The sequence below is a fragment of the Salminus brasiliensis genome, chromosome 19 (assembly GCF_030463535.1).
Source record: "Salminus brasiliensis chromosome 19, fSalBra1.hap2, whole genome shotgun sequence".
NCBI lineage: Eukaryota > Metazoa > Chordata > Actinopteri > Characiformes > Bryconidae > Salminus > Salminus brasiliensis.
In genome coordinates this window covers 26,753,934-26,766,452 of record NC_132896.1, presented here as the reverse complement: position 1 = coordinate 26,766,452, position 12,519 = coordinate 26,753,934, and the positions used below count along the sequence as shown (strand labels likewise).

Here is a 12,519-nt window from a genome sequence, read left to right as displayed (position 1 = left end):
ATTTTCTATCCAAATCCACTAGAGAACCTGAAGAGGTTTTATATTGATTGTTACTCCACCATTCATGTACCCTTTCACCCTGAAATGTGCTTTTAAAAATACATTTAATTACATGACTTAAAATCTGCCATCACCATCACAGTCCACAGTACCATAAAACAGAGCATTTCACTCCAAACCAGTCTGAATAAGTCAGCCATTTTAATTAGAAAGAACATTTGAAAGGTTTAATTGCTGCCTTCGAATATCTACTAAAAAGGTTTGCCCCAAACACAAACTAAAACGAAGGAATAAGAGTTAACACGCACATTACAATCATCTATTCATATTTAATGGTCAAAACATACACAGGTTGGTTTTTCCAGTTTAATTAATTTATTTATTTCAAAATGGTCCTAATAAAATACCTGAGGAAACACTTAACAAAAGAAGGCCTGTACACAAGATAAAATCAGAAGCAAGGCAATTAAAATGATTACACAATACTTACAATTTAAATTTGGAACGAACTCTGATGTGGAAGAACTTAATATGAAGGATCCACAACTAAGCAATTTATATAAAAAAAACAAACAAACAAACAAACAAAAAAAAACCCACACAACCAAAAAACCCTTATTTCTTGAATTCACTTTGTTTCATTTACAGAAGAAGGGAAACATGAAGTTAAAGTGAGTAAGTAGAACGGCAATAACAAAATCAAACAGTGCATTACGACAGACAGTTCTCTGTCGCATTTGTGGAGCATCAGTGAAATAGGTCAAGCCATCTCGGTCTCATTCATCTTCATCATTTTGCTAGGGGTTCCAGTGCACGAGTCCTGTGGGGACATCAATATTATGACTAAAGAACACACATACAACATACAAGAAAGGCAGATTTGCAGCAGTAACCACAAAAAAATGATCCGTTTTGTGTGATGTGATTCTATTTGACCACAAGCAGCACATGCATTACAATACATAAGTACAGTGCACTTTACCTGGAGTGCAAATATCAATAGATGGGAATAAGTTATATACAGTCTTTCTAATATTACACAACAACATTAATACAAAAGACGGTTAAAAGCCATCATTTATAATTACATGTACAGTTCCACATCAAGTTTTTACCTGCGGCAATGACGAAACACTGGATTTTGGATACTGCTGTTCAGTTCCACAATCTAATGGGGCCTCCATGTCAAAATCCAAATCCATGATCTCACCCAGGTCAAGCTCCTCTCTGAAGAAGGAAAACAGAAGAGAGCTTGTTAACATTGATGTTTATGGCTTTTTCATGAAAGTAACAACGTAAATTTAACAGTTTTACAATCCTACAAGCCATTCCTGACCAATCGACTAGCTAAATCTTGAACGTCAGAAGACAACACAATTAACTGGTTATCCACTTTGTCATAAATCACTAAAGAGGCACAGACACGGTCACTAAATATTTCTGGGTATCATACGGTGTTATGAAGGTTTTGGCACTTCTTTTAAAAATAATAAAAAGTATTTAAATGTGACATTACTTTTACATGCATCACCTTTTACAATGTAAAGTTAAGCACACTAGAACCAAATGCAAACATTTGAACACAGTAAAGCAACACACACATTATTATACACATACACACACGTAATGTTCACCTCCCTACCCAAACGAACAAACATACTACATACACTGGTTGCAGGTCATCGTCCTCTTCGGTAGGGGGGTCCCATGCGTGAAGTTTGACCTTCCATAGTTTTATCTGCTGGTCCCATGAGCGACGGCTATATTTCTTAAATTTATTGGGTGTTCTAGGGTGGATTCCTGGCTGTCTTAAGTGCCTAAGGACAGATTTTAAAACAAATTAATCATAAATGCACAAACCGATAGAAAGAAGACATAAGAGAAAGCATGTACTCTTACATATAAGAATGGTCAATCATACAGTTCAAATAACTGTGCCAATAGCACTAAGGATTTCACTCACTTGGGCACTTCTTTAATGTATCTGTCATATGCAAGAGTGTTCTTGCCATAGTTGATCTGCTTTTGTCTCCTCATTAACACAGTCTCATCTGTCTCAATGTCACCAGGTGCAGGGGACTCCCTGGAATCTTTAGAGTCCGAACTGCAACCAAAAAATAGAAGAGATTAATAAAATATTTATTTAAATTAATTTAAACCATCTTATTAACAAAAGTTAATTACAATTAAAAGCCATAACAAACCTTCCCGATGATGTTTTTCTCTCTCTTTGAGCAAACTCGCCAGCCAGTATCCGTCGTCTGTAACTGAAACATCAGGACATTTTAAATTGACAGGAATGCAAAGTTCAGCCTGGGCTGTGAATTAATTAAATCCTTTAAATATCTATTTGCGCTTTATTATATATATTCTTTATAAAAAAAATTAAAAAAAAATTAAAAAAAAAAAAAAGAGAGAGAGGGAACTGACCGCTGCATGTCACGACGGACATTAGTGCGCATTTCATCAGCCTCCACCTCATCCCCCCAGTCCCTTACTCTCGACACAGGTCCTTCACTCTCAGGGGTTGTGAAACTAGACGTGAGAAATTAACACACCATTATTTTACCCGCTGCTGTTTTTGTTTGCTGGAAATTATGGCAAGACTTGGCACTTTGTTGAACCCAGAGAAAAGTAGATGTTTAAAAAAAAAAAGTGCTCAAAATAGTTTAATAAGAACATTTGTCACTGGAAACAAAAACAACTCCAGTTGACTCTTGAAATACCGTCATTAATTACTGCAAAGGTTTTGGCATCTTCAGACCAAAGCCTTTTTTTTTGGGGGGCAATGTAGTAAACACGGCTTCTGTATCAAGATGTTCTTTACATGAAATGATCAGCGCCCCTTTCCCCTTTAAATATACTTTTGCTAACTGCTCCATTTTTAACATATTAGTTCACATCCCTTTCTCATCTTGCTTGACGTGGTGTCCTGTAATGTACTTCAAACATGGAGCATAGTTTAAGAGACCTCTCGTCACAAACTGGAACAGTGCACTACCCTTATCTACATGCAAGATTTGCACATCTTACCAGTATACAAGCAGGGCTTTTCACATAACATGTGTAATTTGGCCAGCCATGAATGCCCAATTGTTTGCAATAAGATGATGTAACTCCTTAGAAGAAAAAACAAACATGCACACAAACAGGGGGGGAAATTACCTATTAGGCCTGTGTGATCTGTCGCCTTTTCTGTCGGTGCTATTAGTTGATTCAGTTGCTTTCTGTGATCCTCTCACAACCCCATCAGCTCCACGCTTTCTGCACTGGGACCATCTTGTAGAGCCTTTGTTCCTGGCAGAATTACAAAGAAAACAAGGTAGTGTCAAGAAGTGAATTGGGCAACAACAACAAATAAATACAATACAAAAAAAGGTCTTAGTTCATTTAGGATTAGTGCAAACCTTGAGCTATTCAGCCAAATTAATTCATGACCACAAAACAGCATAAAAGTTGATAAAGACTCTCAGCCACATTTTTGATTTGCAACTTCGATTAAATTAGCCTTGAGCACCTAAAACATACCAGTTAGTGAAAGTGAAGTTATATCGCAGCTTTCTATTTCTAGAAAACCCTCTGACAACAGCTAGCAAGCATGTTAAAACACTTAGGCGCCAAACTCACGTTAAAACTTTTTAAGACTATCTAATTACGTTACGAATCGCATAACCTTATTTACTTATTTATGAACCTTATTTACCGACTTATTTATTTAACTATTATATGTAAAATATTGGTCTTGCAACAATGGGTTTGTGCTCACTGAGCCTTTAGATGGATGACCAGGCTAAACCTGCGTCTAGCTACATTTTCTAGTTATTTTGGCATAAAAATAATCGACAGGTCATACAGGAAACTAGGCTAGCTGTCTAATAAACGTATTAAAGCTGGTTTATTTACCATTAACTAATATGTTAATGTTAAATAAACGTTTATAAGAGACGTAGCTAGCTATATATGTCCCCCCAGAACAATGAACAAAACAGTTCAGCTAACCTATAAAACCTCTCTTTTAAAACTACGGACGTTAGCTAGACAAACCAAAAACCTTAGCTATATTTACTGTCAAATAACTGGAACTTACAGCAAAAATAAAACTAATAAAACAATTAGCCTAGAACAGGATCTTTAAAAGAAGCACAGCTCCCAAGCCAGCGAAGAGTTCGCGGCTAATCGGCTAACAACCCCGCGGTTTTGTGAAACTCGCGGGAGAAAGGTTAGCCTAGTTAGCATTAGCTAGCCAACAGGACATAAACACAGCTGTAGGTTCAGCTCCACTGCCCACAAATTACAGCTATTCAATACCGGACTCCACTCACCTGTTTTCGTCAGCCTTGCAGTCGTCGTCATTTCTGTTTTTACGTTGATATGACATTGTATAAGAGGCTTATTAACCCGAAGCTCCTGAGGGGAAGAGAAGTGACCCGCTGCCGTTCCTGCTGCTGCTGCTGCTCTGGGTTTGATAAACCGCGCCACTGCACAGCAGCTCCGCTCTCCCAGCCACACAATAGCGGGGAAAACGCTGACAAAATAAAAGTCTCCACAGACACGTCATTTTGGCGCCTCACTCCTGGAAACTCAAAACTAACACTATAAACAGTTAGAAACATTAGAAACCCACGTTTCATTCAAATTATGCCTTTGAGTGAAATAATAATAATAATAATAATAATAACAATAATAATAATAATAGTAATAATAATAGTTAAAAATAAAGTATTGGTTCCAACACGAGGTATTTAAGATTGAAAAAACGATCTTTTTTTCTTTTGCATTGTTCCCGCTGCTATTAGTATTTTTATTCATTCATTTATTTTACTTTATTTGAACATACAGCAGCAGGCAGGCCGCCACTCACTTTTAAATGTGTCTACTTACTTTGTACAACTTGTTTTCTATTTTATTTTTCATATTTCATTTATTAAAATACTTTCTTTTTTTCTATCTGATAAACAAACATTATGTTTTATTATCCCATATTTTCCTAGAAAATGCTTCTGCAGAAATACCATTCTAGGGGGCACTTGTAAGTACATTTCGGGTATGCTCATCTGGACTAAATAATTACATTTTTATTAAATAATGCAATAATGACCATGTTAGCCCCAAGCCTTAAAAACCATTGTAGCCACTCTTTTAGAGTCGTGAAGAAATTATGATTATGCAGCTCTTCACCTGAAACACTCGTAACTCCGCTCTGGAGAATAAAAATGTCTAATTTTCCGTTCTTCTTTATTATTTTTTTTATTTTTTGCACCACAGGTTGAACCTGCCTGATCTGACAGCAGCAGCTGACTCTTAATGGCCCTCTATTCAAGCTGCCTTTCTCCTCGAGATTTGCATACCTTTGCATTACAGTGATCTCTGTTGTTTAGCTCATTTGCTTCTTATAGATATGTTAATGTGAAACGTCGGTTGTTGCTTTTTGTTAAATAAATAATAAAGGGCTTTGCTTTCAATGATTACTTGAAGGCCGGACCACTTTTTGTGGTCATTCATGCAGAAGTACAGGTTATTCTAAGATGGTCAAAAAACTTAATACACAAAGGTGTATTGCATGTGTGCTGTTGTAGTGATTATAATAAAAAAAGTGTAATCCCCATTGTTTCTTTAAGTTTCTAATTCTACATGTACAACACACTCAACCATGATCACATCATCTTTTTATTTCGCAGGATAATTAGATTAATTAAATTCAGGAGTTAGGAATATTAACACAAAAGAAAACAGGGCAGTGCTGCAAAACCATAAATAAACATAACCAATTAGTGCTGGTATATAAAACTCTTAATATTCTATTACTGCATCTTTGCCAAAGTGAATGATTTTAGGTCTTAATTCAAAACATTGTTCAGAGAACATCAAACATGCTTAATTAGTATCTTAATTACTACAAATCACTCAAAATAATCATAATCACCCTAAAATTACAAATTAGTGCAACCAACACTTGGTCAGTTGAGCTCACTTTTTGCATAACTGCTTTTTTATATTGGTAGACTTCCTCATATGAACCGCATGCTTGAAACTTATTCACAGTGTCTCTCCTGGTTGAGCAGAGAACATAAAGCCTAGGCACAGTCCATGGGCTCATTCACAAATGTGTACTTCTATTTTGTAGAGTTTCCTGCTGCATTCTGATAAACACCCAGTGGCTTCCTTACGGTCCTGACCAGTGACCAAACATTCTCCCAGAACTTAATGATAAATCACAATAGTTTGCATTCACAAAAAGAAAGCAACCCCCCCACCCTAAAATAAATTACAAACCTACAATCATGTGGTGCATTGTCACTGAAAATAGCAGCGAGGCAACTCCAATTGATATAAACCTAATTTTATTAAACTAAACTTGCTTTCAGGTTGTGCGTTCCCACATTTAGTTTGAGACAACCAACAGTTTCCAAATGTTTCCAGTGAAGAGAAACCTTGAGTGTACCTCAATTTACATGAGTATCCATCATAGAAATTACCCTCTTGCTAATGTAACTGAAATCCATGTATTACCACTACTATACAACTCATGCATTCCACCAAGTCAGTAGAAAAGCTACAACAACTCAGGTCAACACTGACATTTTATTTAAACAAACTTTAGATATAAGGAGTTAACAAATTTGAGGCTTTTTACAGCTTTTCAAAACATTATAGAACCGCATTCCCTCAAGGCAGTGGTTCTCAACCTTGGGACAAATCACAGGCCACATGTGCTTCATCCCGATGTGTGGGGCTGGAGGGACAAATTAAAAACCTGGTCTGAACAGCAGTCTGAGAACCAAGGCTTTACATTTATAGTTGCATTAACAGTCTGCTAAGTCTTCTTTCAGGCAGCATACATCTGGTTGGTCATGTGGTCCTTGATACCGCAAGAGGTTGTCAGCACCGGTCAACTTCAGGAAAAAAACAAAGACAAAAACATAAATTTTCCATTAGACAACATACAGTCCTCAAACATCCTGCAAAGGGGGAGGAGTCACTGTCACAGAATAGCAAAATTTACATTTTTAAGCATGTAGCAGGTCTTCTTGTCAGGTTTTTGTAGATAATGGCAACTAAAACCTGTGCCAGCCCTGCATATATTTTCCCAAGGTAAAAAAGACATCACAACAAAACAGTTTGCCATGATGGTATCGACTTGGGGTGAAGACTAAAGACAAATTGTTACCTCAACCTGTCGTTTGTCCAGTTTGTCAGCATCTCTCTGTGGAGGAAACCCAGGCAAAAGTTAGAAAGACACCCATTATGTTCAGCTGGTTGAAGTGAAGCATGAGTTTTGCTCAGTGGTGATTGTTCTTCACTTTACACTAAGAATAATGTGTTGATTTTGAGTCATCATAGCAAACATTTAATATCTGGGTGAGGTACAGCTACAACATCAGGGAAAACTCTTACCTTGGTGAGCAAGGCCACGAGTGAGCAAGGGAACAAGCTGCTGGATTTTGGCCTGACCTGTAATTAGAATAATAATTGCTAAGATTCACAGCCAAGCCACCTTGTATTAATCAAAATACTACTCTATCAGTGCAGTCATACCAGATCAAATCTAGTCATTTAAAAAGTCATTTACTTACCCTTCAACTCAGCCATCCATTGCATCCATCGCTCCCGTCTGAACAAGAACGATCTAGAAAAAAAAAAGGGGACACTTGCTTAGGGCTTGAAACATACATTTCCTTTAAACATACAAAAAGCATGTTTACCCACAGACTAGGGTTGCTCCCACTAGTGAGGGAGCAGCCAACTCTCAAAGGGGCAAGGCTCTGCCACAGCCAAGCATCAAGAAGTCACTAAAACAGCAACTCCCGAGCAAAGCCCAAACGGCAGTGCCTTTCTCTCCCAGCAGAGTAACACTAGCTCAGGCACGGTACAGGCCTGCACAGCTGACAGCCGCTGGAGTGACTCACGTTCAAGTCAGTCAAAAGCTACTTACCAGCATTCGGGAAGACATTTGAGCCAAATACTGCAAACTCAACTTTGGGTGGAAAGCAGACAACCACCTGTAAAGAAAAAAAAATAAAAAAAATTAAATAAATAAATAAATAAATAAAGTTGAACATGTATAGCAGACTGCAAGTACAGATTTTATAAGCAGTGCAACACTCAAGAACAGCATCCCAGCCAACTTTAAGACTTAGTTAAAGGAGAATGCCTTATACAATCCTAAAGGAGATGAACAGTCATTCTGAAAAGCTTGATGGAAAATGCATTAATAAGGGAACTTACTACCTCAGGTTTCTTTACAGTTACAATTAGTCAATGCCCATTTAAATTCTTGATTGAAAAACTTGTAAAGGGGCCAGGCATCATGCATAAAAACAACCAGATTGCATCTGAAGTGTTAAGAGCCATAGGATCCAATAATCTACCAATTATTAATTATAATAAAAAAATAAAAAAATAAAAAAAACCCACACACACTCCATGGCTGACTCATCAGAAAGATCTACTCAGACTTCAGGCCATGCTGAATGCCTTTACAGTACAAGTGAATTATACAAGGAAACTACATAGAGTGCCCATTTATGCAGGACAGGGAACTGTGGTATTATGGGCAAACTAAGCCTTTATTAACTGGCCCTATCCGAACAACAGAGCCGGAGTTACACAGAGGCCAACGAACACGTGGTGGGGACCAGGCCCTGAAACAACATGGACGCCACTCCAGTAAAGAACCCTTTTTGGTAAAAGAAAAAAATAAATATATATTTATATAAATAAAAAAGAGCTGTTACACTACAGATTAGAGTACTAACGGGGGGAAAAGAAATCATAGTCGCATGCATTTTATTTAGCCAATTTAACTCGCAGGACCGAGAGCACAGCCTGTACTTTAAACGCTAACTTCCGGCCGGTGTTTAAAAACGCCGTGCATACCAAAATATCAACCCACCTTGATGCTCATTTTTACGTTACACCAGTCTTCATTCCTGCGAAATTCGCCGCAACCCAGCGTCTCAGACGTATGCAGCGCAGGCCGGCCATACCGGAGTGAGAGACAGAGGGCAGCGCCACACTGTATTTATAACCCTCTTAGGTCACGAGCGCGAGGAATGTCGGGAAACGTAGGGGAAGTTCCCTTCTGCTGCCTGCTCCCTGCTCCCTACACCCTTCAAAGTGCCCTACCCTTAATCTTGAAATGATTGGCCTGCTGAGTTATTGGACAAATGTAGCTAGCTATTTTCCCCCAGATCGTTAGACCTGTTGCGTATCAGTGGTTAGAGGGTTGATGATAACAGAGGTCGTTCTTTTTAGTATTTTATTATGCTTTAGAATGTAACAAATTAATACTTCATTTTTGGTCAATGTATTCAAATATTGTGAAAAATTTCTTAATAATGCAAGAATTGGCATTTCTATTGGCATAGCTCCTGGGCCATACAGTCGCGCTTTGAGCAACCACTAAAGGAAGCGCTTTTCACATGCATTTGACAAGCAGAGAGATACAGAACCAGCATCTGAAAGTGAAGGAAAGAGGTGGGCTGAAGCGATAGAATAATATTACAGGATTTTACATGAATATGACTCTTTATGTAGCGTTAGCTACTCTCCCTATTACAAGTCAGTGGAGCATCAACATGGTTTTCAAGCTATTAAGGTAAACATGCTACATAATGCTGCTTTAAAACAGCACACCTCCATCACTAGCATATTTATTAATACGTTTCGTTTGTTGTCGCTACATTAAAGTATAGTATATGGCTACAGATGTACATTACATTATCTAATTTCATTAATATGTGGGTAGTACAAAAACACACAGGGTTATGGGATTTTTTTCATATGAAAAATATTTGCTATAGCAAAAAAAGGAAAATGTATTCACTAGCTTCTGATGATATTATTATTATTACTACTTACTACTACTACTACTACTACTACTACTACTACTAATAATAATAATAATAAATTAGTCCTTGTGTCTAAAGGGCTAATCCCAGTTTAATACACTGCTACATTGTCACTAATATCATTTCTAAGTTTGAAAAATGTTGAGCTTCAGGCTTTTTCCTTAATCGTACACTAGGGGTCACAATCTACCTTGAAAGGTTTTATGACTGAAAGGAAAACGCCCCCAGCATGGACTCATTAGGGTGAAATTCCACAGCTGCTAACTACTTTATTTGGTCTGCTTTACCCACTATCTACTCTGATTTGAACATGTACATGTTCAACACTTTTAAAATAATGAGTATAAAACAAATGGAAAAGCTTTGTTTACTATATAACATGACAAACAGGCAAAATATCTCAATTAATAGGCCCCACCATCACAATGTGGGTATGGAATATGGTTGCATAGAGTGTTTATTGTGGAAAATCTGTTTCTGATAAATAAAAGTTATCTGCTTCGCTTACATGACATACACTATTTTGATAGTATGGAGCATGTATTCCATATTGAGGTGTATGTTTTAATAGTCGGCATTCCTGGTAAAGGAACAATTTGGCCATCAGACTGCCATGATTCAAAGTTTCTAAAGGTTATGTGGCTTATCTGTGACATATCCGTCACATCTGTGTAGGGAAAAAGTAATATAATGCATAGTGGCTCTAGACAGAGTGACTGTATGGCCGAACCAGCATAGGCCCCTTGCTGATGGACGGATGTTTAATAAGGAAAACATGGGGAACTGCTTCATGCTGCTGTAGTAAAAATGCTATCTAACATTTTTAATGTGATTTTGTAAATTAGTACTTAAATAAGCCGCCTTCATTAGTTAAATTTGGAGTGTTGGAAGAGGAAAAGCGTAAATCTCCACAGAGCTGCGACTCAGAAGGAACCCAGTTTGACACCTCTGGTTTACTGGGTCAGTTCTCCTACTCTTTTCTGTAACACACATACATCACAAATGAGTCTTTAATGATCTTGCCAGAGGTCACACCACTCTTGTCTGAGTTTGAGGTGTGTTCTGTGAACTTCCTGAGAATATAAAAGTAACATGACCTCCTGACCTCCAATAAAAATCTGCAGGGAATAGCAGGGCACAAAGTAGAATACGGTAAAAAGTAACACTGATTTTTAATGTAGTTAAGCTCATCCAAGTGAAACATATATTTGGTTACATAGCTTACATTGCATGGGGCAGTGGTGGCTCAGCGGTTAGAGCGCCGGGATATCGATAACAGGGTTGTGGGTTCGATTCCCGGTCTCGGCAAGCTGCCGCTGTTGGGTCCTTGAGCAAGGCCCTTTACCCTCTCTGCTCCCCGGGCGCTGGAGTTGGCTGCCCACCGCTCTGGGTGTGTGTGTACTCACTGCCCCTAACACATGTGTGTGTGTGTGTGTGTGTGTGTGTGTGTGTGTGTGTGTGTTCACTACCAGATGGGTTAAATGCGGAGGACACATTTCGCTGTACAGTCCACACTGTACAGTGACAAATACGTGCACCTTTACCTTTAGCCAGGCTAAAGTACAGCTTCCACACATACAGGGTTAGCACATGGGAGTCAATGGGGCCAAATGGAAAGTCCATATCCCTCCCTATAAAATCATAAAAGTTTGGAATTTTATTCTAAGAATAATCACAAATGTACCGTAGATGTCCTGTCGGTTATATCATGCTTATACCTGCTACTCTATATTGCAATGAAAATTGTCCTCAGTCTCCTTTCATTGTCATAGTTATTGTGATGCAGATATTTTTGTATTTAGATGAGAAAGCTCCTTTGGCCCAAAAAAGGAGTATTGAACTGCATTTAATCAATTGCAATTAAAGCTTTAGCAATTTTTACAGTTAGCTACTTATCGGCCCTGTCCCATTACTCGCACTTTGCGCATGCTTGCTAGGGGTGCAAGAGAATTACCCATGTTCCACTGCAATCCAGTGGCCTTACTTGCATAGACTCTTCGAAAAATGCAGAAAAATACTCTTTATGTGGTTTTACAGGTCAAGCACTGTTTAACAGGCTATAGTCATATTAAGGTTTCATTATTTTTGAGATTCTCTGCCACTGACTACGTTTCCATTTTAGCAGCAGCACCACAGCTAAAATAGCAGGAACTGTTAAATTCAGTGTCCTGACAGCTGGGCAGTGGTGGCCCTTGAGGAAGGCCTTTCACTCTCTCTGCTCCCTGGGCGCCGCAGCAATGGCTGCCCACCACTCCGGGCATGTGTGCTCACTGTCCACTGTGTGTGTTCACTGCACGGATGGGTTAAAGGCAGAAGCTAAATTACATCTGTGTCACAAAAATGTCACAAATGGTGAATATGGTTGTCTTTGGTATACAAGCTGCAGTGTCGTATACAGGCGAAGAGGCATAAGGCGAAGTGTGTCCTAATTCTGCTCCGACCTCTCAGGCGCCTTGAACGCTCACACCCCTTTCACCCGCCCTTTAACAACTTCATAAAAGTGCACTTACAGGAGGGGCTTAGGGAGAGAATTGGGACAGGGCAATTAACTCCACCCATAGGGTAAGTTGTATGACGTGCACTCATTTCGTTTCCTACGGAGTTGTTCAGAAAAGGTTAAGTACTGGAAGCAAAGTTTACATTTTCATTAGCGGCAAACGTGTGTAGG

General features: G+C 38.5%; 1 protein-coding gene, 1 long non-coding RNA gene and 2 other non-coding genes across 6 annotated transcripts; all 4 read right to left on the bottom strand.

Moving 5' to 3' along the window:
• Positions 1 to 147: 147 nt before the first annotated feature.
• Positions 148 to 4,484, bottom strand: slbp (stem-loop histone mRNA binding protein). Of its 2 annotated transcripts, none has more exons than XM_072663632.1 (8): positions 4,323 to 4,484; positions 3,166 to 3,297; positions 2,431 to 2,535; positions 2,205 to 2,261; positions 1,964 to 2,104; positions 1,668 to 1,817; positions 1,116 to 1,227; positions 148 to 820 (listed from the first exon to the last, which is right to left on the bottom strand). In XM_072663632.1, exons 1-8 carry the CDS (start codon positions 4,376 to 4,378, stop codon positions 761 to 763), a joined length of 813 nt encoding a protein of 270 aa, XP_072519733.1. In that variant the 5' UTR covers positions 4,379 to 4,484; the 3' UTR covers positions 148 to 760. The 2 variants fall into 2 exon arrangements, with proteins under 2 accessions (XP_072519733.1, XP_072519732.1); XM_072663631.1 differs by having other exon boundaries at positions 150 to 820; positions 2,205 to 2,267.
• Positions 4,485 to 6,563: 2,079 nt separating this feature from the next.
• Positions 6,564 to 9,011, bottom strand: LOC140541158 (uncharacterized). 2 transcript variants are annotated; one of them, XR_011977905.1, is made up of 6 exons: positions 8,894 to 9,011; positions 7,934 to 8,000; positions 7,575 to 7,627; positions 7,396 to 7,452; positions 7,169 to 7,204; positions 6,564 to 6,893 (listed from the first exon to the last, which is right to left on the bottom strand). It is a non-coding gene; the product is annotated as an uncharacterized lncRNA (long non-coding RNA). The 2 variants fall into 2 exon arrangements; XR_011977906.1 differs by having other exon boundaries at positions 7,396 to 7,447.
• On the bottom strand, positions 7,276 to 7,344 carry LOC140541616 (small nucleolar RNA SNORD63). The gene has a single exon (XR_011977943.1). It is a non-coding gene; the product is annotated as a small nucleolar RNA SNORD63 (small nucleolar RNA).
• LOC140541615 (small nucleolar RNA SNORA74) lies at positions 7,695 to 7,898 on the bottom strand. The gene has a single exon (XR_011977942.1). It is a non-coding gene; the product is annotated as a small nucleolar RNA SNORA74 (small nucleolar RNA).
• Positions 9,012 to 12,519: the final 3,508 nt, after the last annotated feature.